General features: G+C 52.3%; 1 protein-coding gene across 7 annotated transcripts in view; it reads left to right on the forward strand.

The window, feature by feature from the left end:
- LHPP (phospholysine phosphohistidine inorganic pyrophosphate phosphatase) overlaps positions 1-26,111 on the forward strand; it is a 139,651-nt gene that overhangs the window by 7,390 nt on the left and 106,150 nt on the right. For all 7 annotated transcript variants that reach the window (XR_003433960.1, XR_003433957.1, XR_003433958.1 and 4 more), the window contains exons 2-5: positions 9,620-9,807; positions 13,195-13,348; positions 21,740-21,803; positions 22,770-22,862. Coding sequence is in view for 3 of the 7 variants with exons in the window: in XM_027112884.1 (XP_026968685.1) it covers positions 9,620-9,807; positions 13,195-13,348; positions 21,740-21,803; positions 22,770-22,862 (499 nt within the window). In the remaining 4 variants the exon portion in view is untranslated. The remainder of the gene's footprint in view (positions 1-9,619; positions 9,808-13,194; positions 13,349-21,739; positions 21,804-22,769; positions 22,863-26,111) is intronic.

Below are 26,111 nucleotides of genomic sequence, written 5' to 3' on the forward strand. Positions count from 1 at the left end.
TAAAAAGTCCAAATCGTCACCAGCCCCATCCTCGTCATCCCCCCAGGGGGACCCTGTAGCTCCTTCCACGCCTTTTCCTCTGTGTTTCCCCCAAAGCGCAGGGGATTTTAAGAAGCCGCCCCTTCCCTGGCTGGCTCTCATCCAGTTCCATGGTCCCCCCGTCACACCCCCCACAACCCCCCACTCCTTGGGCAGCACTGATGCTCAAGAAACATGTTCTGTTGGTTCACAGGTCACTGGAGGCTGGAGTTCCCCGCAGATCCCGAGCCAGTGGTCTCAAACTTATGTCGCCTCAGAGCATTTATCTCCTAAATGAAATCTGAGGTAGAATCCCCCCAATTTTAAAAACAGATAAAAGAGCAGTGTTTGAATGGTGTGTATTTTCTCTGTTCAAATCTGTAATACCGATTATGAGGTCAGTCCGTGAAAATGATGAAAGTGTCTTTTTTATTTTTTTTTGGCCACACCCCACGGCAGGTGGGATCTCCACCAGGGATCAAACCCACGCCCCCTGCAGTGGAAGGCGGAGTCTTAACCACTGCGGCTGCTTCCCACTAGCTATCTATTTTACATTTGGCAGTGTATATATGTCTATGCCACTCTCTCACTTTGTCCCAGCTTACCCTTCGCCCTCCCCGTATAGCACAGGGTGATCAGCTCGGTGCTTTGTGACCACCTAGAGGGGTGGGACAGGGAGGGTGGGAGGGAGGGAGACGGAAGAGGAAAGAGATATGGGGATATATGTATATGTATAGCTGATTGACTTTGTTATAAAGCAGAAACTAACACACCATTGTAAAGCAATTATACTCCAAAAAAGATGTTAAAAAAAAACAAACAGTACTAAAGTCTGGGGCAGTGGACAGCTCAACAGTACATATGTGAATAATTTTATATTTGTGGCTGGAAACAACCTGCGTGTCTGTCAGGAGGGGACAAGGGAATAAATTATGGTTTATCCAGACTGCGGAATATTCCCCAGCAGTTAAAAAGAGTGAGGTAGCTCTGTTTGGTGTTGACATTAGTTTATATGAGGTGAATGTTGCATATAGTCAGTGAAAAAGTTACAGAGTAATATGCGTGAAATACCATTTTTGTTCTTGGACTTAAAGGAGACACAACCACCCTCAGGTAGAGCAGTAACAGAACTGTGACCCTGACTTGCGTGGAGGGAAACCGAGGGACATTGTTGTGAAGCTACCCACGGCTCCACTGTCACGACAAGGGCTGTTTCTGGGTTTCTGATCTCAGCCTCGCTGGGCAGGAGCCACCCTATGGAAATCAAGGGCAGCCAGGCTGGGGGTTCTGGAGCAGAGTTAACGGTTTATCCCAAAGATGCCGCCTCTGGTAGGAAGGCCCTGGCTGATTAGGAAGTGAGCATGGCACGGGTCACTCACGGGGCCCACAGGTGGAGTCCTGATCCCCCAGCCCCCCAAGGATATACAGAGAAGCCGTATTGGCAAAGCCCTGCCCGGGCCCTGCCTGTGGCGCTATGCAGGATGACTTCCCGCCACCCTGGGGCTGGCAGGATGCAGCCCTGTTTATAGAGGAGGAATAGGGCTTGCTCAAAGCCACCTCAGGAGGAAGGAGAGTGGGGGCCAGACCCTTAGCAGGGCAGGTGCTTCCCCTAAAGGAAGGTAGGTGTCAAAAGGAAGGTAGGTGTCAGCTCTTGTGGGCGAGGACCTGGGTTTCGAGTCCCAGCTCTGCCCTGTGGTTGTCATGTGGTCTTGGGCAAGTTCCTTAGCCTTTTTGTGCCTCAGTTTCCTCTCGGGGAGCTGTTGTAACTACTGTTGGGGCTCCCTCTGTCCTGGGCGCTCTGGGATGTCCGTCAGGATGAGCCAGCGCCGGTTTACCCCAGATTCCATTTGCTGGGTTGAACTTTGCCCTCTTTCTTAATGGTGGCCCCGGGCGAAGCTCTCTGGGCTCCGTCCAGCAGGCCTCCCTCACCAGCTGGCTCCTCCGGCTGTCCCAGTTCCCTGGGCATCTGTCTTCTTGTCCGACTACCTGCCTCGAGGGCCCAGATGTCCCGAGCACCCGGCCCCGGGCCTGCTAGAGGTGTGGTTGTCATTGTCACCACCATCGTCTTCACTGTCATTCACTGAGTATTTGCAACATGCCAGGTGCTTCAGGACAGTCCTGTCAAGTAGCTACTGCTAGTGCCCCATTTTACAGATGTGGAAACTGAGGTTGGAGAAGGTTAGGTGACAAGCCTTGGTCACACAGGGACGAGGTGGCAGAGGTGCTGAGGGTGTGTCTGCTTCCCGAGCCAGGCTCCCACCTTACCCGAGAATGCCTGGCTCTGTCCCCTGCAGCGCCCAGCACTGGACCAGCCTGTGACCACGTCAGGGGAGGGCTAGCTGGTGGCTAACCTTCCAAGGCTGGGGAGTGGACCAAAGAACCCATGGCTCCCAGAAATGTGCCCTTAGGTTCCTCGTATCCCTCTGGGCCTCAGTCTCCCCCTCTGCGAAAGGAGCCACTAGGTTGGATAATCTCCAAGGTCTCCTCTGGTTTCTAGATTCCCATGCACTTCATTCTAAATTGAATTTATTAGTAACTAGTAAAGTGATGTTGTGGGCTCAGCGTGTCCCTTTGATCTGAGCTCAGAGGCCCAGGCAGGTCAGAGAGAACATACTGGGTGGCGGGTGAGGTAGCCACGGGTGTGGAAGGTGTGCCACGTGTTTCGTAAGGGCTCTGGCTTCAGGCCTGCCCGACGTCTGTTTGACCTCGTTGCTGTTCCCCTGAGGTCACTGGCTGGCTAGCCCGGCCTGAGAGGCTCAGCCAGGGCCACCTCCATGCGTCACCACTGCTCTTGTTCTCTTCTCTCCGTCCAGACTTTGGACTGTTTCTTGCCTGGTCTCTGACGACACAGTCTGCCCAGCAGAGTGTCCGATGGAGAGTGGGAGGGACCTCCAGGGACCTAGCAGCTAGCTGTCAGCCTGGCCAAAATGTCTACTCTGGTGGGTCGGTGGAAAGAAGGGGGAGATGCAGCAGGCCCAGCCAGAGCTACTGGCAGAGGCCTTACCGGTGTCCCTCAGCATTCGTGGCCCCGTGCTGATGCCGGCACATGGTAGGGCTCATGGTGCGTCCTCTGTGCCCCACCCCGGAGAGCCAGAAGGCTAGGCGCTACTGTTAGCCCATTTCATGGTTGGGACTCAAGACTCCCAAGAGTCTGGCCCATGGATGCCTGGCCAAGGGCATGTGCAAGGTGCAGGTGCCGGACCCCATTGTCATGGGGGAAAAGCCCTGCTGTTGCTGCTCCAGCCAGAAGGCATCTCCCTGCCCCCAAGCTGAGGCCCTACATCAGGGCACATGGGGAGCTGGACCTGGTCCCTCTCAGAATCAACGTGGGTGCCCCTTGGTGTGTGTGTGACTGTATTTTTCTTTCTTTCTTTCCTCCTTCCCTCCCTCCCTCCATCCCTTCCTTTATGACTGTATTTTTCTACTGCAGAACTGCCCCTGCTCTGTTCGTGGGCTCCTGTTTGACCTTCTATTTTTTAAAAATTGGGTTCTTAGAACAAATATGCACTTTGCGAGTTTCAATTTTCCAAACGTGTGTTTTCAATCTCTGTGGCTTTCTAAAAGGAAAGCAGCCGCAGACCTCAAAGTCATACAGTGGCCGGCGCTGCCGTGGCGCTCTGCTAGGTAACGGGATCTTGGTGCTGGTGGGTGGGGAAGCTGCCGTGGCGCTCTGCTAGGTAACGGGATCTTGACGCTGGTGGATGGGGAAGCTGAGGCTGATGTTCTCTGAAGGTCTCGGCTGGGCGCTGCCGCCCGAGTTTCGGTTCATAATGACCCCCCGAGGTGTTGTGGGTGTTCTTTCCTTCTCTGAGAAACTGAAGCATATCTGCAGCTGTGGCCATTTCAGTAGTAACAGGGGCCTCTTCCCCATCAGGTAGCGTCTTGAGTTGTAGCCCCAGGGGCAGAGCGGGCCTGGGTCAGGGAGGCAGGAATGAGGGGAGACACCCCTCTCCTCCCCTGCACCTCCCTTCCCTCCTGGTATGAGTTTCTTCTGTCTCAGGAGAGGATTCCAGGCTACTTGACATAGAGGTGGCTCTGGTAGGAGACCAGAATTTCAGCCCAGGGTGGGCCTGTGGACCTCGTCTGAAGACGAGCCCAGGGATGAGCAAAATCAAAAAAAACAAACCCTGCTTCCTCTGCGATGGGGGGGAAGTCACCCATCCCCTCTGGGTGCTAACCTCATTTGTCACTTCACGTTTGACCTGCCAGCCTGCAGCCTCACCTTCCCAACCAGGAACCCACCCAGCCTGAGGGTTCCTCCCCGTCGCCGTCCTGTTGGGTTCCCTCCCCCGGGGCGGGGGTGAGATTGGGAGTCGCCATCAGCCTGGCCTCCCAGACCCTCCACACGTGCCCCCTCTGTAGGACCCAGCCCGTGCCCCTCGGAGCCCCACGCGGGCGCAGGTGGTGAGAGCGGGGGAGGGGAGGTTGTGGCAGCCACCACCCGCCTCGCTGCTTGGTCATGGGGTGGCTGGGGCGAGGTGGGTGAGTGCCCTGCCTGCTCTGGGCAGTGGGGGCAGGTAGAGCGGGGAGGGAACTAGGTTGGGGGAGCCTGCCTGCTGGCCACTGGCCGACGTGCTCGGCTTACGTTCGGTGAGCACTTGCTGTGGGCCAGGCCCGAGCAAGCGCACTGCAGGTCTCCTTGGAGCCTCACAATGTGAGGCTGTTTTCATCCCCATTTTCCAGGTGAGGAAACTGAGCCACAGAGAGAAGAAACAGCTTGTGGAGGTCCCACAGCCATTAAGTGGCAGAGCCGGGACCAGCCCACAGTCATCAGACTCTGAAGCACTTCCTGGTCGCCTCTCGGCCACCTGGCCTCCCGCTCGGTATTAGAGCATCTTTCTTAGGCATTTGTTCCCCCGCCTGCAGAAGGCGTGACTCACTCCTCCCCCTTGTGCCTAGGCCCATCCTCCGGCTCCACTGTGCTTTCTCTTCTGGAACCCTTTAACAACCTTGCCCCAGGAAGGATTAGAGACGGGCGCTGGAGCAGTGCCGTCCACAGGCAGGATCGGCAGTGAGCGTGGGGTTTCTTCCTGAAGTTCTCTGGAAAGCAGAATGACTTGGTTGCATTACCAGGTGGGCCCATCAAATCCAGAGTTTGGATCAGTTAAGTGCTTCTCATAGAAAAGCACTGCTGTGCTTCAAGGGCTGTGAAAGCCAAGTGGAAAGAGGACGGGCTCTGCCCGGGCAGGGGCTGGGGTCTGGGGGGCTTCCTGGAGGAGGGGACATATGAACCAGGCTTTGACGGATGGGTAGGATTTGGCCATAGAGGAGGGTGAAGGCAAAGACTCAGGGTGATGAGAGGGCCTTCTGGGTCAGATGAAGGTGACAGATGGCAGGGGTGGGGTGGGGTGGGGACCGAGCTAGGAGGGGCCTTATCCAGGGCAGCCTCCTCGCCTCCTGCCCAGCCCCTCTTTGGCGAGCCCAGAGGGCATCAGGCTGTGGAGCAATGCCAAGGTCAGTCAGGATGTCCAATAATCGTCCTAGCACTCTACCTGCTACCGAGCGATAATGAGAAGGTTTCCATTATTTTCGGGTGAGCGCCCCTGGCAGATGCCGACAGCCAGCAGATGTGTGAGGTCCGAGGTGATTTGCAAGGGACCAGTTCATGTGATGCTCGGTAATTGCATCAGGCGACGTTGTCACTCAGAGCTTGTCCTGGCCTCCGGGATGAGGTAAAGGTCAGTTCAAAGAGCCGTTGCGGCCACGGGAAGTAGGGGCAAGTACCCGCCCTCTCAGGGGGTCTGGGGAGGGTGCAGTGGACTGAGGCCGTGGTCTCAGAGGGGCCGTCTAGCCAGAGCCCGGCTCTGGGCTGCCAGGACCCTGCGGTGGGCCCCCTGTGCCCAGGGTTCTTGGGTGTCAGGGGATGGGGTGACATGTCATGTTCTGGAGCTGGGCCCAGTCCGATGTTGAAATCCTTTGGATTCACTCCCCTTGGGAGGCCCTTTGCAGACTGTGCCGTGGCCCTGAAGCCACGCCTGGCTCCGGCTCTCCTGACATTGGATTCGCGTTCCAGGCCTCCCGAGTCTGAATCTGACCTCTGGCAGCAGACCCCTCCGAGAGATGCCGAGGCTTTTGCTCCTTTGGTTGCCATAACAGAATACCACGGCCTGGGGGCTTCAGCACGGAGGTTTAGCTTCCCACAGTTCTGAAGCCTAGGCATCCAAGACCGAGGGGCCGGCAGGGTGGGTCTCTGGCGAGAGTCCTCTTATGGCTTGTTCGGTGGCCACCTTCTGCCGTGTCCTGACACGGCCTCTTCTCTGTGCTCGCAGGGAGATCTCTGGTGTCTCTTGCTATAAGCACACTAATCCTGTCATATCAGGGCCCCACCCTTCTGTCCTCACTTAACAACCTTCATTACCTCCTGAGGGAGTCGACATACGATTTTGTGGGAGGGACGCAGTTCAGCTCATAGCCCTGGCCATTCAGGGCCTCCCCTTCAGTGCTGACCCACCTTCTCACACTCTGTCCCCTGTGCACGCACATGTGTGCCCCATGCACACCCTTCCCCACCCTGGGAAGGTTTCAGTGTCCTGCCCAGCAGGGCCGAGCTGGGCCTGCCCCGGCAGGTGCCTCCCTTACTGGGGAAGCACCAGCACCTCCACCCCCTGGACCAGAGCCTGGGCCGCCACCTTGTGGCCAGCTGCGGGCCCGTGGGCTCCGCTGGTTATAAGCCGAGAGACCTTCTCGGGTCTCTGCCCCCCGGAGCCTCTGTTCTGTCGTCTCTGGAACGGGGACCGTGGCTCTTGCCTCCTCAGCTTGTTTTCTCAACATGTGCTTAGGGCCCCCTGTGCTCCAGGCACCGGGCCCTGGGGGGTGCATGTAGGGGACACAGGGTGTATGTAGGGGGCTCTGCCCTTAGGGGGTGAGGATGAAATCAGATCATGGATACTGAGCCCCAAGGCAAGGTCCAGTGTAATGTTGTATTCATGCTTTACTATTTTAATAATAATAATGAATACTTCTGGGTTTTTTTTGTTTTTTTTTTTTTGCGGTACACGGGCCTCTCACTGCTGTGGCCTCTCCCGTTGCGGAGCACAGGCTCCGGACGCGCAGGCTCAGCGGCCATGGCTCACGGGCCTAGCTGCTCCGCGGCATGTGGGATCTTCCCTGACCAGGGCACGAACCTGTGTCCCCTGCAACGGCAGGCGGACGCTCAACCACTGCGCCACCAGGGAAGCTCTACTTCTGTTATTTTTAGTAACTAAGAAAAATGAAGAGAGAGGACCTGGGACTTGTGCCAGAAAGTCAAAAGGGGGTGCGGTCAGGGGGCACGAATGGACAGACCCACAGGGAGGGGCCTTCCCCAAGCATTTCCCGCCACTTTCCAGGGACTGATTCAATCCTAAAACTAGTACTTTGATTTTAAAACATGTGTTTTGGATGAACTTATGTTGTATTTCAAAGGAGAACAGTGGCTGAAGTGTCCTGAAGTGAGTTCTGTTATTTACTCGTTTTTTTATGGGCATCGAAGTTGTGTTTGGAATAGCAGATGTGAGGCACTGTCATCTCACTGTCACACCGATTGCTCACTGTTCTGAGAAGGTCACATCATAATCCATTAGGAATAATTAGTCCCCCGGCACCCCCTGCCTTCTTCTCTCAACTGCTCCATTAACTTGGGTGCGATCGCACATCCCGGGTGCCAATCAATGAAGATCTGCCCGTAATGTACAAGGTGGTGCTATTAGTTACAATGTATTAACTGCCTAATTTAAAAATACAAAAGCTGTCTTTATGAAGGGCAATTAACCACTAAATGTAATTGATAATTCATAACCCCCTGATTAGGAAAGACAAATACTAAGAAAGAATTGATTACGACATTGTCAGCCTCTCTGTCTGCGTTCGCCTTGTTGTCAGTAGATCTGCCAATTTTTTTCCAAATCGCACCTGTCCACTCCAGTGCTCAGAGGGTCTGAAAGCTCACTGTAGCGTGGGAATGCGTGTCTTCACCACTGAATCCTGTCTGTTTCCGTCAGGGCACCCTTGGGGGAAGCAGTAGGCGTGGTCCTAAGGAAGGGTCCCCCTCACCAGCTGTCATCTGGACTTTCCATCACTCAGTCATTCAGCAAACGCTTATCGGGGGCCTGCCGTGTGCCAAGCCCTGTGTGAAGCACTGGGGGTGCTGAGGAGCGCCCAGCAGGCCCCATTCCTGACCGCATGGAGCACATGGGTCCAGGAGAGAGACGGTGAACAGATACGGAAATGAGACGATTGGAGATACTGATTAGTGTTAGAAAGAAAAACCTGGATAGAGACAGGGTAGGGGCAGCGTCCCACAGGATGGTTGGAGAAGGGGACCTACAGACCCTCTACCTTTTCCCTAGGATTTCTCGGGCCTCTTGACTTGTAGCCTGGTGTCTTCCGTGGCCCCCCACCGTGCTTTCTGCAGATGCCAAATATGAAGGCTCCCTCGCTGTGGCCCGGGGTTCACCCAGGGAGGGCTGTGCGCTCTGGGCCAGGCCAGAGGTGTGGCCAGCCCACCTCTTCTCACTCCCCCCGGCCCGCTGGCCCCCTTGCTCGGCCCCCACCCCGGCCTCCTCTCCTGCCTGGCCACACCTGCAGCGCTGACGCTTACCAGGTCCACCCTTCCTTCTGCCGGCCGCTCTGCCTTTGCCTCTTTGCTTCCCTTCGGGTCTCAGCTCCGGAGCTCTCTCCTCCCCAGGGAGGCCTCCCCGACCTTCTCACCCTCCCTGGCCACCCTGTCTCTTCACCTGTTTGGTTCTTCCCTGCACCTCTCTGTTCTCAATCCCCGATTCCCCCTTCCTTTGTGTGGTCTCCGCCCCACCTGCCGACTGAGGGCTCTGGGGGTCAGAGAGCCTGCCTGCGGATACCGTGGCGTTTCTGTGCACCCACCCCAGCCAGGCATTTAGTAGGTGCTCAATAGCTGCCTGTAGAAGGGTTGAATGTTATTTCGTTGGGGTCTCTTCAGGCATCAGCTTTGTGGCTTTGCATTCGGTGAGCCTGCGCAGGTGCAACTGGGATGCGGAGCCTCCTGTGAGCTCAGACGGGAAGGATGTCGGTGCCGCTGACACTCTGCACGCATCCCAGGCTCACCTCACGTTAACTCGCCCGTGTGCCTGGTGACTCTGTCTGGCAAACCTTTCTTCGGTGACAGTGATGAGGAGACACACCTCAGCTTGGCCCCTTGACCTTTGTATTTGGGAAAGTGTGGGTACAGAGTCAGCTCAGTTGCTAAGTGGAAATGCTCGTTGTGACGGGAGGTCCAGAGGGGTGGCCAGGACGCTCGGAGGTGACCCCCGCGAGGCTGAGCGGCATGGTGTGGTGGAGGAGGTGTCGAGTGCGGGAGAGCTGGCATGTGCGTGGGCAATGTGTCCCAGGGGAGGGTGGGACGTGTCCCAGGCAGAAGGGGAGGTGCGGGCAGAGGCCAGGCGGGAACCTTGGGGAGCCTCAGCTGTGTCAAGCGCAGTGAGGGTGAGAATGGTCTGCTCCAGCTCCAAAACCCCCGGGGTCGGTCGAGGCCCAGCTCAGGGGCCCGTGGCGACCTGGCCTGCGCCCTCGGAGAAGCGCCTGTCCAGCCCCCTCCGCAGCAGGCCACACTGCCTGCTGACAGCCCCTCCACCTGTCTCCCCACTTCCAGACTGAAGCGGTCCCAGCTGAAGGTGAGGTTCTGCACCAACGAGTCGCAGAAGTCCCGGGGAGACCTGGTGGCGATGCTTCGGCGTCTGGGCTTCGACATCTCAGAGGACGAGGTGACCGCCCCGGCCCCCGCCACCTGCCTGATCCTGAAGGAGCGAGGCCTGCGGCCACACCTGCTTATCCACGACGGTAGGCCTGCCGGGCCCTGGGACCTGGCTGGGGTGAAGGCGCCTCCTTTCCAGGTGGGGCTGGGGAGGGGCCCCTTCTCACCTGAACCAGACCACCGGGCAGGACACAGAGGTAGCACGTGGCTCCCGTTGACACCTGTGGGCTCCCTGCTGGGGACCCGGCCCCATCCATCCCGGCCTCATACCGGAGGGTGTTTGGAGGCAGGTTCCAGGTGGCTCCTCAGAGGAAAACCCTGAATTTGCTTTCTGTGATCTAGGATGAAGCAAGGTGGCAAGGAATTGTCAAGGGGGCAAGATTTTAGCCTCTGGGGTGTGTGTGTGTGTGTGTGTGTGTGTGTGTGTGAGAGAGAGAGAGAGAGACACACACACACACACACACAGAGACAGAGACAGAGAGAGACAGAGAGGGGGGGATGAAAAGCTAGACTGAGGCCCATAGGTTTCTGAACTGTATTTGTGAAAACCAGCCCTGCTGTCTGGCAAACGGCACAGGTTTCCTTCCTGATATTAGTCTGAATGAAGGAAAAGAGCCCCTTGGACCCTCAGCGGGGAGTTTTGCTGGAACAGAGAGGAAGGAGCAGCATTACCTGGTGCCTTCTGAATATTTAAAAAGAAGAGGGACTTCCTTGGCAGTCCGGTGGTTAAGACTCTGCGCTCCCGATGCATGGAGCGCGGGTTCAATCCCTGGTCGGGGAACTGCGATCCCACATGCTGCGCGGTGCGGCCAAAAAGATAAAAAGCAGAGACGTAGCAACGCTTCAGAATTCGGGACACTTCTCCTTAGCTGCGCCGAGCCTTCCGCCCTCCTTCGCACTTGGTGTTCTGATTTACAAACCTCTGGCAGAGACAAGGATGATCTTCCGCCTCCGGACAGGGGCGGGCCTCCAAGAGATGGAGGGAGCTCCCTGGAGGTCCGGGTGTCCAGTCCACGACTCTGGCGCCAGTCGAGGGCGACATGCCCAGCCCTTAGAAATCGTGTTTCTCCAAATGCTTCCTCTGTGATCTAGGATCCCTGCCAGTGTCTTTAGAACAGGTCCTTAAAGAAACAGAAAAACTTAAGAAAGAAAATCCTCCCCTCCCCAGGGTGAAGGGAGGGCTGGGGTGGAACTACCAGAGGTGAGAGGGAAACTCAGAGTTTGCCTTGAAGGCATCGTTCATCAGTGAGTCCAACAGGCAGATGTTAGAGCTTGAGAGGCTGAAGGGGAAGCCAGGTGCCCTTCCTCACCTGTAATCCTGCGTCTGTGTTTTCCATAGGTGTACCTGACTATTCAGACTTTGAATCTTTTTCAAGTTTTATTGTCGATAAATCTTCCCCCCAACATTTTATTATGAGAATTTTCAAATGTACAGCAAAGCTGGAAGAATTTTACTTGGAATATTTGTACGCCCTTAACCTTGATTTTACCAGTGACATTTTGCTATATTTTCTTCATTATATATCTACCCATCCCTCCATCCATCTATCCATCTTTATCTTTTCGATGCATCTCAAAGTAACTTGCAGGCATTGGTACACTTCCCCTAAACACTTCACATCATTAACTAGAGTTCAATCTGTTTAGTTTTTTCTTTTCATGTAAAATTTACATGCAATGAAATACAAAAATCTCAAGTCTGCTTTTGCTGAGTTTTGAAAAATGCACACATCTGTGTAACTCAAACCCCTATCAAGACCTAGAACATTACTGGGACTTCCCTGGTGGTCCAGTGGGTAAGACTCCACGCCCCCAATGCAGGGGACCTGGGTTCGACCCCTGGTTGGGGAACTAGATCCCGCGTGCATGCCGCGACAGAGTCCGCATGCCGCAACTGAGACCCAATGCAGCCCCCCCCAAAATATATATATTATATACATTAAAAAAAGACCTAGAACATTACCATCACCCCAAAAGTTCCCTAATGCCCTTCCCTATTAGTCCCCATCCCCAACCCCTGCAGAGGCACCCACTGTTTGGATTTTTTTCCATTATAAATCAGATTACTGTGTCTAGAATTTCATATAAATAGAATCACACAGCACCTAGTTTTGGGGGTTCCCAAGACCACCCTCAGGCTTGATGATTTGCTAGAAGGACTCACAGGACTCAGAAAAGCTGTCCTACTCACAGTTATGGTTTATTACAGTGAAAGAATACAGATTAAACTCAGCGAAGGGAGGAGATGCGTGGGCAGAGACCAGGAGCATCCAGGCGCGGACTTCCAGGTGCGTCGTGCTGGGACGCACTTCATTCTCCCAGCAGCGCGATGCGTGACAGTACGCCTGAGGTGTGGTCACCCAGAGAAGCTCACTGCAGCCTCGTGCCCGGGGGTTTTATTAAGGGTCAGTCAGGTAGGCATGCAGCGCCCGTGTGACTGACCTTGGCTACTCTGTCTCCAGGCCCCCAGGTGTCAAACTGATGCAGCATAGCCCAGGGCCCCAGACACACAAAAGCACTCTTTCCAGGCAGACTATTCCAAGGGCTCAGAGGTGATCTCCCGGGAGGTGGTGGTGGGCCTGATCTGAAGACAGCCTTTCTTTGGATGTGCAGGGTTTGAGCAGCCCAGGCCTGCTGAGTTAACCGTTCCTAGTGTGCACGGCTTCTTTCACCCAACATGCTGTTTGGCTGCACGTGTCAGTAGGTCTTTTCCTCTTGATCGCGGAGTGGCATTCTATTGAGTGAACATCCCATGGTTTGTTTATCCGTTCCCCGGTTGACAGATACCTGAGTTTTGGTTTTTTAAAAAATTAATTAATTAATTTTTGGCTGTGTTGGGTCTTTGTTGCTGCACGCGGGCTTTCTCTAGTTGCGGCGAGCGGCGGCTACTCTTCGTTGTGGTGCGCAGGCTTCTCCTTGCCGTGGCTTCTCTTGTTGCAGAGCACGGGCTCTAGGCGCATGGGCTTCGGTAGTTGTGGAACGCAGGTTCAGTAGTTGTGGCTCGAGGGCTCTAGAGTGCAGGCTCGGTAGTTGTGGTGCACGGGCTTAGTTGCTCCGCGACATGTGGGATCGTCCCCAACCAGGGATCGAACCCGTGTCCCCTGCATTAGCAGGCGGATTCTTAACCACTGCGCCACCAGGGAAGTCTCCTGCCTATGGTTTTGAACTAAGGGAACTTCTGGGGTAATGCTGGTGTTGGAGTGGGGGTGCCAGGGGTGGGCCCATCATCTTTCAGGATCCTAACACACACTCTGTGTGGAGCCAGAATTCCTTCATCTGTAAAATGGGACTAGCACCCCTTCCTTGCCCACCTCTCATGGCAGCTTGACGATCAGAAAGAGCATCTGAGAAAGGGCCAGGCAGACAAGGCAGACACAGATGTTCCTGGAAGGAGATGAGAGGTGGGCCATGTCAGCCGGGGCTTTATCCTTCTCTCTCTCTCTCTCTCTCTCTCTCTCTGTCTGTCTCACCAGGAGTCCGCTCGGAATTTGATCAGATCGACACATCCAACCCAAACTGTGTCGTAATTGCAGATGCAGGAGAAGGCTTTTCTTATCAAAACATGAATAAAGCTTTCCAGGTGCTCATGGAGCTGGAGAATCCTGTGCTCTTCTCACTGGGAAAAGGGTAAGTCAGCTGCAGAGAGAGTCGTTCATGGCCACTTTGGGTCATGCTCTGTGCGTCTCTGACTTAACAGAATCAGCAGAGAAGACGGGAAAAGTGGGTGTGGGGTGGACGCAGGGTGACTCCTTCTTCCTTCCCTCCCCTTTTCTTGCTTTTTTTCCCCCTTCATTTCTTCATTCCTATCTTTTGATAATTTTTGAGGAAATTCCCTGTCTTTAGGAGCTGGTTGGTCAAGCTTCCCTGCGGGCCCGAGGCTGGAAGAGGCCAGGGGCAGGGGAGGGTCACTGCAGAGGAGACCCCTGGAGATCTCAGGGGCCTGTGTTGACTGTCCTGAGTTTAGGTGCATTTTCACAGGATACAGCACAAAACTTGGATGGATTGGGCCAAGGGGGCACCTAAGTAGTAGAAAATAGGCTCGAGGGCCTGTGGGATGCTCTTGTCCGGGCCCCATATCTCTGGCCGCACAGCACAGTCTGTGTAAAGTTGTGATTTTGTGACCAACATTTTTGTCCGAGTCTTCAGCCTGAGCCTCACTTTCTCTTTTAAAAAGCCATGTTGGTTATTTTTCTTACCATCTTTTACCACCAAGACAGCACATATTCACTGAAGAAAAATTAGAGAATACAGATGAGCAAAAAGAAGAAAACAAAAAGAATTTCCAGTCCCACCGCATGAGAAAACAACTGTCAACGTATTGATATACGTCCTTCCAAGTGGTTTCCTGTGCAGAGAGATCATTACACATGCATGTATTTACATCAGTGTCAAACTTGACCTACTTCTGTCACCCATTTTTAGTTGTTCACCAAACATTCTGTGAACCACTTTCCATATAATAAGTAGATGTCTCTGTGGTGAGGTTATTCCTGTCAACTGTTTTTACAGTTTTTTTTTTTTTTTTTTTTTTTTTTTGCCGAACGCGGGCCTCTCACTGCTGTGGCCTCTCCCATTGCGGAGCACAGGCTCCGGACGCGCAGGCTCAGCGGCCATGGCTCACGGGCCCAGCCGCTCCACGGCATGTGGGATCCTCCCGGACTGGGGCACGAACCGGGGCACGAACCCGTGTCCCCCGCATCAGCAGGCGGACTCTCAACCACTGCGCCACCAGGGAAGCCCCTACAGTTATTTTTAAAAAAATAACTCTCCTATAGTTATTGTAACCAACGCCTGCTGATGGACATTTGTGTTGTTTCTAGTTTTCTACCAAAGTAAGGCTGTGATCGGTATCTTTGTGCATTTCAGATGATATGTATTTTTGAGGTTCTTAATGTATGTTGCCAAGCTGCTTTCCAGAAAGCTGTGCAGATTTATTCTGTCCTCAATGGAAGCAACACTAGGATTTTAGAACCACGAGGATGCTGTGGAGCTCTATCCCAGCTTCTCGTGCGGGGCAGGAATTCTGTGGCCATCTCTGGGGGAGCCTTTCTCAGCTTAGGTGCTTCTGGTGATTGGGAACTTCCTTTCTCTGCCTGCTGAGCAGGGCAGCTATTCCAGGTGACACCAGGGGGCTTTTTATCTGGCCGCCAGCCATTGCTAAGCACTTTATGTAGTTCCATGTTTAATTCTGACCACAACGCTGAGCTGTAGGCAGTGTCATTGCCATTTTACAGATGGGCCTATTGAGGCATAGGGAGGTGAAGTAAGCCATGGTCCCCCCATCTGTAAGTGCCAGGATGGCCAGGAGTGCCCCCCAGAGCCTGTGCTCTGTCGCCTCTAGGCTACATTCAAGAGCAGACATTTGGTCCACACAGGATCTTAAATTTTTTTGAGGCTGTTTTAAAAATTGGGAGATTTTACGTAAAATAACCAGATTTCTGGATCCTTTTGAGAAATCAGAAGATCTGGCAGTCCTGGCCCCACATTCCCGAGAGCACCACAGCTTGGCTGGAGCCACTGGTCCGTTAGTTCCGGTGCACCATGGACCTGACCGTGTCCTCCTGCCCCTTCTCCAGGTTTCAGAGTTGGTTGCCGTTCATCTTGTACCAACTGTTGGTTTTCTCATAGTAGAGAAATATCTTTTCATGGCTATGTCTCTTTCAAAATAGGCAAATGAAAGATTTAAAGAAAGAGAAGAGAGGATATACTTCTTTTTGGAGCTACAAATATTCTCGTGTGTTTATGATGAAAATAAAATGTGTCCTGTATTAGTCAGTGCTCTCCAGAGAAACAAAACCAACAGGATGTGGAGACGTATATACAGACAGTCCCTGACTTAGCGATGGTTCAGATTATGATTTTTCGACTTTGTGATGGTGTGAAAGCTACGCACGTTCAGTAAAAATCAGACTTCGAATTTTGAATTTTGATCTTTTCCCGTACGCAATATGATGCTCTCTTATGATGCTGGGCAGCAGCAGCAAGTGGCAGGTCCCAGGCAGCCACTCGACCACGAGGGTAAACAACGGATACACTTTACGACCATTCTGTACCCAGATTGCCATTCTGTTTTTCTCTTTCAGTACAGTATTCAATAAAATACATGAGATATTCAATGCTTTATTATAAAATAAACTTTGCATTAGATGATGCTGCCCAGCTGTAGGCTAATATAGTGTTCTGAGCACATTTAAGGTAGGCTGGGCTAAGCTATAATATTTGGTAGGTTGGGCTTATTAAATGCATTTTTATTTTATTTTATTTTATTTATTTTGTGTGTGTGTGGTATGCAGGCCTCTCACTGTTGTGGCCTCTCCCGTTGCGGAGCATAGGCTACGGACGCGCAGGCTCAGCGGCCATGGCTCACGGGCCCAGCCGCTCCACGTCATGTGGGATCTTCCCGGACCGGGGCACGAACCCGTGTCCCCTGCATCAGCAGGCAGACTCTCAACCACTGCGCCACCAGGGAAGCCCTAAATGCATTTTTGACTTACAATATTTTCAACTTATGATGGGTTTATCAGGACGTAACCCCATGGTAAGTTGAGGAAGATGTGTATATAAAGAGAAGTTGATTGTGGAGTCTAGGTATGTCCAGAATCTGCAGCATAGGCCGGCAGGCTGGAGATGCAGGGGAGAGTTGCAGTCTGAATGCCAGGCTGTCTGCTGGCAGGTTCCTTCTTGCTCAGAGCTCAGACTTCGTTCTGGTTGTGTCTTCAACTGACTGAACGAAGCCCACCACGCTCTGGAGGGCAATCTGCTTTACTCAGGTCCACTGATTTAAATGTTAATCTCACCCAAGAGATATCTTCACAGAAGCATCCAGCATACTGTTAGACCAAATATCTGGGGAGCTTGGCCCAGCCAAGTTGACATAAAATGAACTGTCACAGTCCCTTCCAAACCTTACCTTCTTCAGCTTAGTTCATTGCAAACCACAGAACCTGGCCTGCTTAATTCTTTTACCCTCCTGGCTTGGTCCTGTAGGCATCCCTGAAGTCACCAACCCCTCACTAAAGAACAACACAATTAAGAAGATCTGTTTTAGTGACTTCCGTGGTGGTCCCATGGTTAAGACTCCATGCTCCCAACACAGCAGGCACAGGTTCGGTCTCTGGTCGGGGAGCTAAGATCCTGCATGCCGCACGGTGGGGCCAAAAAAAAAAAAAAAGAAACTGTTATAACTCATTTATGTTAAAATTTTTTTCTTTAAAATTGTCTCTAATTATTAAAAGTTACTATTCCAGATAAGGGGTAGTAGTCAAAATAGGTATATTGTTGAAAACGAAAAAAAAATGAGATCAGTTTCATTTAGCTTTGTAATTCTGTAACACATTCAACAGTAGGCAAGTGTTTGTTTTCCAAATAAGCAATTAGTGGGGTCTCTAGCTGCTGGGGATTGTGGCTTAGGCTATGGGTTGGGTACTCAAAAATCAGAGAAAGGGACCAACAGCTTCTGGGCCTAGGTCATAGCTTCCCGGGACAGCCCAAGGAGCCATGAAGAGCTGCTGTCGCATCCACGTGGGGGTCATTGATGGTGAGGGGCTGTCCTCCACTGGAGTGGGGCTGTGCGGAGTCCCCAAGGAGGCAGGGTGGCGGGGGCACTGGGGCAGAGTGTCCTCCTCCTAGAAACGGTGTGATTTACATTTGGCATCTGTTTGGACCGAGAGTGGGAATTGCCTTTGTAATTTCTTCTGTCATGCTGCCCTCAGAAAATTAAGCTGTTTACGCGACAGCCTATGGAAGGTTAATGGCTCTTGTGGGAAAGGTCAAGTGGTCATTTTGAAGGGAGTTTGTGCTGAATAATCGGAAGGGCAGAAGAATTAAAGCATAAAATCTATCTGACTGCTTCTCTCCGGCTTTTCCCTGTCCTTCCAGAATCCACAGTTTCTTCTTTGTGGCCAGAACACTCAGGTTCTCACCAGACCTGCTGTTGCTTTTATTATGCCAGTAACAAAAGATAAATATATCAGATCTCCTGTGTTTCGGGAATAACCTGGGCCTTTATGATTAAAAAAAAAAAAAGTTAACTTAGGTGCTAGTATTTACTGTATCTCTAAAAATGTTTTCAGCTAACAGATGGCCTTCAAGGTGCCTTTTTGTTTTCCTGGATGAAGAAGAAATAAAGACAAATTCTGGGCACTATAAAAACAAGGCCAGGGCTTCCCTGGTGGCGCAGTGGTTAAGAATCTGCCTGCCAATGCCGGAGACACGGGTTCGAGCCCTGATCCGGGAAGATCCCACATGCTGCGGAGCAACTAAGCCCGTGAGCCACAACTACCGAGCCTGAGCTGAGCTCTGGAGCCCACGCGCCACAGCTACTGAGCCTGCACGCCTAGACCCCGTGCTCCGCAACAAGAAAAGCCACCACAATGAGAAGTCTGCGCACCTCAACGAAGAGTAGCTCCCGCTCGCCGCAACTCGAGAAAGCCCACACGCAGCAACAAAGACCCAACGCAGCCAAAAAAAAAAAAAGCAGATAAAACACAAATACTAAGTTCTCCAAGTTTGATTTATGGAAGTCAGTTTTTCCTTTAGGTTCTAAAAGTCAGTGTAGCAAAGACAGGCTTTTAATTGCGTATTTTCTGCTGCATGTTCGGTTTGTTCTTCCCACCAGGACTAAATTTAAATTTAAGAAAGCGCAGGTATCTGTCACTCTGGAAAAAAGGTTTTGGGGGAGGCTGAGGCGGGCAGAAGGGGTGCCGCGTGGGTGTCCTCGGGAGGTCTTACCGAGGGGAGGGGCCCCCAGCCCCTGCCGCCTCCACACCGCTCCGAGCTGAGGCTGGAGCCCTCAGCTCCAAACAGAGCTGTGTCTGTCGCGACAGAGTGGCCTGTTTTATAATTGTTTCCTTGGTGCCTGGCTAAGCCTCTGCTATGCTGGCCGCATTCTTTCCCTCAGCTCCGTCCTCCCTGCCTGGCTCGCTTCAACATGCCCGTCCTCGGGGAGGCCCTCCCAGTCTGGCCCCTCCCGCAGCGGGCATCTCATGGGGGGCCAGGGGACGAGGCGGTGTCTCCCTGAGAGCCTGACAGACCCCCGTGCGCCTAGAGCAGCGTCCGGCCCTTGGGGCCCTCAGCAGGGTGCCGAGTCCGGGAGGCTCCGGGCCTGGGCTCTTGCATTCCTCCCCCTTGAGCTTCAGGTCTCAGCTTTGATGTGTCCTTCTCTGGGCCACCTCCCCGCCTTCCTGTCCCCAGCCTGTCCAGCCCTCCTCAAGCAGAGTGCACAGAGCATGGGGTTCCACCTGTTGTCACCCATGTCCTGCCCTTTTATATTTGTCTGTGGACTTGTCTGCTTCCCCCCGAGACCGAGAGTCCCTGGGGAGCAGCCTGGGTCTGAGAGCATCCCCTGCAAAGGGTGTGGGGCATCTGCGTCCTAAATGTTTTGGGGGACTGTGTTAGCAGATGCCACTGCCCCCCGGCAAGCCCAGGCCTCAGCACCCAGCATCTCCCTCTGCCTCTTGGGCAAATTTTGCTTTACTTGGCCATTCCTTCAAACCCTGGACCTAGGAAACCCTGGACCCATGACCTGGGGAAAGCGTCATACCAAAGTAGTTGATCGTGGAAAAAGAAAAGGAAGCACTATTTTGAGGCTGTATAAATGCAAAATAGATGTCTAGATTCCAGATTTAAGATAAATGAGATTAGGAACCTCTAAGCCTGTGATTTAGGGTCACCCTTTAAAAATGGGAGCATTTGCAGGTCCTAGCTCGGTAAGCAGCGGCCGTTCTCTCTTGGCTACCAGGTGCCTTCCTGCATGTGTGTGGTATCCCACATCCTCGTGGCACGGCCCCAAGAGCACAGAGCCTCGGACCCCGGCCGAGAGGCCCAGGCTCACTTGGAGACCGAGTCCTGTCGTGATGGGAGATGCCCCCATGGCGTCAACAATCGGGCTCCAGGCTCTAATCCACCCGACAGGAGTGCGTAGCAGGGGACCAGCCCTTGCCAAGGTCAAGGGTTTGGCTACAGCCCTGCAGCCCAGCCTGCATCCAGACGGAAGCTTCCAAGGTGGGCAGTGGAGGATGCGGAGTGGGAGAGCGCTAGTCCCACCTGAGCACCAGGTGAACGCTGCGGGCAGCAAGGCTCCTGCAGCCTTGGAGGCCTCAGGTGGGGCAGAGAGGGACAGGCAGAATCCCTGGGAGCCGCAGAGCTGGAGGAAAGGCACAGCCCTGGGGCAACTCCCGAGCTGTGCTACCATTTCCAGTAGTCACACAGCAGGCTTCAGCCCCCACAAACTGGAAAGACCTGTGTTCATCCTTTCTTCTCCAGCTCATATCTCTTTTTAAAAAAATAATTTATTTATTATTCATTTATTTATTATTTTTGGCTGCATTGGGTCTTCGTTGCTGTGTCCCGGCTTTCTCTGGTTGTGGCGAATAGGGGCTACTTTTCGTTGCGGTGTGTGAGCTCCTCATTGCGGTGGCTTCTCTCGTTGTGGAGCATGTGTTCTAGGTGTGTGGGCTTCAGAAGTTGTGGCACATGGGCTTAATTGCTCCGTGGCATGTGGGATCTTCCCGGACCAGGGATGGAACCCATCTCCGCTGCATTGGCAGGCAGATTCTTAACCACTGTGCCACCAGGGAAGTCCCCCCAGCTCATATCCTATTACCCATCTCAGTCTGGGTGAGCAGTTATTTATAACAGTGTTCTCTAATATTTTTGGAGCGGTTTCTGCGTGCCAGGCATCGTGTTAGGAACTTCGCCTGCATTATTTTGCTCAAGCCTCACAGCAACCCATAAGGGTAGGTACTGGAGTTTCTTTTTGCCCATTTTACAGATTAGGAAACCGAGGCCCAGAGGGCTTAAGCCACCCGAAGTCCCACAGTTAAAAAGAAGTGGAAAGAGGATTTGAAACCCTGAGGTCAGCATGCTTCACTAGCCTTCTCTTTGCTTTTCCACATACATGTTGTTTATTTGTATCATTTTTTTAGATTCCACATGTAAGTGGTATCATATGATATTTGTCTTTCTCTGTCTGACTTCCTTCACTTGGTATGATAATCTCTAGGTCCATCCATGTTGCTGCAGATGGCATTGTTTCTTTTTTTATGGCTGAGTAGTACTCCATTTTGTGTTTGTGTGTGTACATATATATATGTGTGTGTGTGTATATATATCACATCTTTTTAATCCATTCATGTCTGTGGACATTTAGGTCACATACATGTTACTTAACGTCTCCCAAATTTGAAGGTTGAGGGGAGGGAGAAGGGTAACTGATATGACGGGTCTGAAAACATGGTGACAGTCCTGGGTTTCCGTTAACCCTGTCTTCAGAGCAGCACAGAGTCAACTACCTTCTCACTTTATAATCGAATGGCTTTGCTCAGAGAGAACTGGGCTTGGTCACCGTGTGTCCCAAGGGGTCTGCGTGTGGCCTTGGGTGGCCAGGCAGTGGCAGCTGGGCCTTAGCACAGCGCTCACAGGAGGGAAGATGTGAAACCGTCTTGGGAGGCCCTGCTGTGAGCCAAGCCGTCTTGGCCCCAGTGAGACGGGGAACAAATAGTTGTCTTCTCCTAAAAGCATCTGGCGCCTGTAAGACCTGGCACCTCTCCTGACCCCCAGCTACTAGGAGATGTGGCAGGGTGCTGTGGAACTAATGGAGTTTTCTTCTCCAGGCGGCAATTAGGGTTAATTATTAGCAATTAGGGGTTCACCACATGCTCTGTGGACCAGCTGTCCTTTCGAGAACACAGGTCACTTGTGTTTCTCTGTGTTAGCAACTGGATCCAGCTGCCCCTGGGGTCCCCCACTGTGGCGGGGTCCCCACGAGGCTGGCAGCAGGGGGCCATTCTGACTGAGAGTTGCTGACTCACCTTCTCTCCCCTTCTCGTCCAGGCATGGTGGCCACCGCTGGGCTGTGTCGAGCCGACCTCCGTCGGTCATTCTCAGCGTGGCGTCTGGACTGACCCTGGCCGGTGACTCAGCTCTCTGGAGCTGGCAGAACCGGGACAGGGCAGTTTCTCTTGGCACTTCCCAGGCCCCTGGGCTCAGCTCCCCTCGTCCCCTTCTGCTCTTTTCTAGACGCTACTACAAGGAGACCTCTGGCCTGATGCTGGACGTTGGTCCCTACATGAAGGCGCTTGAGGTACCTGCCCTGGGTCTGCCCGAGCCCTCGTCACGTCTCAGGGCCCTCGGGGATGTTTCTGGCCTTTCTGGAGAAGAGGGTGTGCTCAGTGTTCTGAGTGCCTTCTATGTTTTCCAGCTCACCCCCCCCCCACCCCATTTGAGGCTTCAAGCCCGGCTCTCCCCCTCCTCTGGAGCTTGGCCTCTCGGCTGCCCTGGTCATCACTCTGCCCCCCAGTCTCTCCCTCTCCTCCCCACAGCCCGTACCGCCTGCCGCTGACCCCGCTGGCCCTCCCAGCATGCTCTGTACTCTCCTCTCAGATTCTTGGCTTCTGGGTGTGTGTGAACCTGCCTCATTCCTGACCCTCCTCTGCAGCACCCTGAGCTTGATGTGTCCTGATTAGACTCCTTCCCAGTTCCCTCCTCCAGTTTCCAAGTCTGGGCTCAGATGGGGCTCCCGCTCTGACTCACACCTAGCCAGCTGCCCCAGCCCGGGCTCTTGCCCCAGGTCAGCCCATGTCATGTCCCGTACTCACCGCTACATTGGTCCCTGTCTACTTGCACTCAGGTGGGAGGGACGGACAGGCTGGCGGATGGGGCCCTGGACCTTTTCCCCTGGAGGGCCTATGACAGAGCTGGGGGTGGTCGGGGGAGAAGGGAAGGGAGGAGAAGCAAGAATGCAGATGAGAGCACTGTCGGGGTGGCCTGCTGTGGACCGCCTCCTGCTGAGGTCCGGCACTGGGGCAGGTGGCAGGGTGCCTGGTGGTGGGTGCCCCCAGCATCCTGGGCAGCCCGATGTGGAGTTGTGACACTTGCCTACGAGGTGTGCCTCTCGGCCCATGTGTCTTGCCGCTTGGAGGTCCCTGGCCTGCAGGTGCACATTTGGGGCATCTCTCCTTGATTCCCCGGAGGGAGGATTTCACTGCAGAGCGGGTGTTCACCTGTACTTGCTCCCAAACCCATGCCATGTCCTTCTGTCTTTTCCCAGTATGCCTGTGGTATCGAAGCTGAGGTGGTGGGGAAACCTTCCCCTGAGTTTTTCAAGTCTGCTCTGCGGGAGATGAGGGTGGAAGCCCACCAGGTAAGCCAGCGGGTCCTGAAGCACGTGTGTGGGGGCAGCTATTGAGGGAGGCCCAGAGTGCTCCCGGGGCGGCCTCGGCCCCGGAGATGGGTTTGAGGGCTCAGGCAGCCTGCGAAGGTTCCCTGTCGCCCCCCATGAGAGCTGATCTGACTGGAAAGAGGGAAAAAGACAGCAAAGGAGGCCCATTGAATGTTTTCCACCTGGTTAGTTAGTATCAGTATAAGAGTGAGAAAAAGAAATGCCTGTGGCTCTTTTCAAGCCACTTTTGTTTCTTCTCTGGAAGGGTAAGGATTGACAAGTCCTATCAATATATTAAAAATATTTCATGGAAAGACATTGCACAGCAAGATGAAAAGAACATGTTGGAGTAAAATCATGCACCTGGCCACCTTTACATTTTAACTGTTTTTGAGACAGGTTGCCTTCCAAACATACATCTTAAAAGGAAAAAAGGCAGTTATGGTTTTAGTGTCCCCAGTGCCCATCCTCCCACCTCCCCTTCCCAGGTAGAGTGAGTCGGTCCCCTCCGGCCGGTGGGTTCCTGATGGCATTGTTGAAGAAACAGTGGGCACATGTCTGCCGGCGGTCAGGGCTGTCCTGCTGTCTGTTTTGGACACGGCACCAGGGGACAGTGTCAGCATCCTGTGGTGAGGCTGGTGCCCCCAGGATCACCATGCTGCTCCCTTACTCTTGGACCGGAATTTCCCATGTGTGTTCCAGTCTAGAGCACTGGTCTCTCACGATGCTTAGAGAAAGACAGCACAAAGCCATGGAAGTCTGGAACCTCTGCGCCCAAACCTCCCCTGAGATTCACAGATGCCAGAAAATACAGTTCTCGGGGGTCCCCAGGAAACACCTAGACAATGTCAGGTGAAGCTGGTAGAGAGGAGAGGCCTGTGTTTTGAATGAGTGAAGACTACAGGAATAAATAACTTGGTTTTCATGACTTCATTTCACAGTGACAATTTTAAAAATTTGTTTTATTGTGACAAATTTCAAATATATACAAAAGCAGAGACAACAAAACAGTGATTCTCCTCATATATCCATCACCCAGATTCAACAATTAAAAGATTTTGTCACATTCCCTTCTTCTATCCCATTTCTTTCTCTTTAAAAATTTACTTTTTTTTTCTGTTGTATTTTAAAGCAAATCCCATTCTTTGTTTTTGGTTTTTGGTTTTTTTTGTGGTACGCGGGCCTCTCACTGTTGTGGCCTCTCCCGTTGCGGAGCACAGGCTCCGGGTGCGCAGGCTCAGCGGCCATGGCTCACGGGCCCAGCCGCTCCGCGGCATGTGGGATCTTCCCGGACTGGGGCACGAACCCGTGTCCCCTGCATCGGCAGGCGTACTCTCAACCACTGTGCCACCAGGGAAGCCCATATTAATGCATTTTTGACAATGCGTTAAGACACCTAACCATGGCAAAAAAAACCACACACATGCAAAAAAACTGTTCAGCATCATCACTCATTCAGGAAATGCAAATCAAAACCACAGTGAGATCCCACCTCACACCCACTTGGATGGCCATGATAATTTTAAAAGAAAAAAGGAAAATAACAAGCATTGGCAGGGATGTGGAGAAACTGGAACACTCATACAGGAATACTGGTAGGAATGTAAAGTGGAGCACCCACTATGAAAAACAGCCAGTATGGAAAACAGTTCCGTGATAATTAAATGTAGAATTATCGTATGACCCAGCAATTCCGCTCCTAGGTGTATATCCAAAAGAATTGAAAACGGGTGTTCAAACAAAACTTACACGCGCATGTTCATAGCAGCACTATTCACAATAGCCAAAAGGTGGAAATAATGCAGATGTTCATCAACAAATGAATGGGTGAACAAAATGTGGTTTATTGTCACCGTAGAATATTTCAGCTATAAAAAGAATGAAATACTGATAGATCCTACCATGTGTATGAACCTTGAAAACATTATGGTAAGTGAAAGAAGCCAGTCACAAAAGGTCACGTTTTATATATTTAACATTTATATGAGATGTCCAGAATAGGCAAATCCACAGAGACATAAAATAGATTAGAGGTTGCCAGGGGCTGGGAGTGTGGGGGATGGGGGGCGACTGCCCGTGGGTACGAGGTCTCCTTCTGGGTTGATAAAAAATGCCTGGAACTCGCTGGTGGTGATGGTTGTACAACATTGTGAATGTACTTAATGCCACTGATCTGTATACTTCAAAATGGTTACATTGGTCAATTTTATGTTATTTTATCACATTGGAAAAGAAAACCAAACCAAAAAAACTCTACCTAACAAAATCAATAGTAATTCCTTAGTATTATCTAATACCAGTCCATATTTAAATTTTCCTGGCTGTCTCAGAAATGTCTTTTATGTAGATTTTTTAAAAAATCAAATCCAAATAAGGTTGTTTTGTGTTTTAAACCTCTCTTTTTAACATTTTTATCATGGAACATTTCAAATATCTGTGCAAATTGCGAGAGTAACCTCATAAGCCCCCAGGCACCCATCACTGAGCTTCAGTAATTATCAACTAATAAGCACTTTTAAAAATTGTTTTTAACTGTTCATTCTGAAGCAATTTCCCACGTACAAAGAGGTTGCAAAAATAGTACAGAGAATTCCCCTGTGTCCTTACTGCAGCTTCCCCAAAGGCTAACATCTTATGTAACAACCACAGGACAATTATAAACTCAGGAAGTTAGCCTTGATACAGATGTTGACTAGCCCAGGGACCCTCTGTTTTTGGACACGTTATATTTGGTGTCACGCCCCCTAGCACCCTTTATTCTGAGCAGTTCCTCAGTCTGTCTTTGTCTTTTAGGACTGTGGCAGTTTTCAAGAGTACTAGCCAGTTCTTTCGTAGAATGTCCCTGATGTTCCCTCATGATTTAATTTCAGGTTATGCATTTCTGGCATATGTAATTCTGGTTATACATTTCACAGACAGTGCCGTGCCCTCTGGTGTGTCCCATCAGGAGGCATGTGCGGGCGCTCTGCGCATTATAGGCTGTGGTCACTTTGATGCCTGTCGGAGGTTCCCATTTCTGCACTGCAGAGTTACTGTTGTCCCTTTGTGACTAATAAGTATCTTATGGGGGAATACTTGGACACTGTGTAAATATTCTCTCTCCTGACATTCTTTTCCCCTCCTAATTGCAGCATCCTCTTACCTGCAACAGTTGTCACCATGGTGCCAAATGGCGGTTTTCTACTTCCATTGTTCCCTCTATATTTATTGATTAGCATTTACTGTAAGAGA

The sequence above is a fragment of the Aethalodelphis obliquidens genome, unplaced genomic scaffold, assembly GCF_003676395.1.
Source record: "Aethalodelphis obliquidens isolate GAN/ISIS:26980383/991018 unplaced genomic scaffold, ASM367639v1 scaffold11, whole genome shotgun sequence".
Taxonomy (NCBI): domain Eukaryota; kingdom Metazoa; phylum Chordata; class Mammalia; order Artiodactyla; family Delphinidae; genus Aethalodelphis; species Aethalodelphis obliquidens.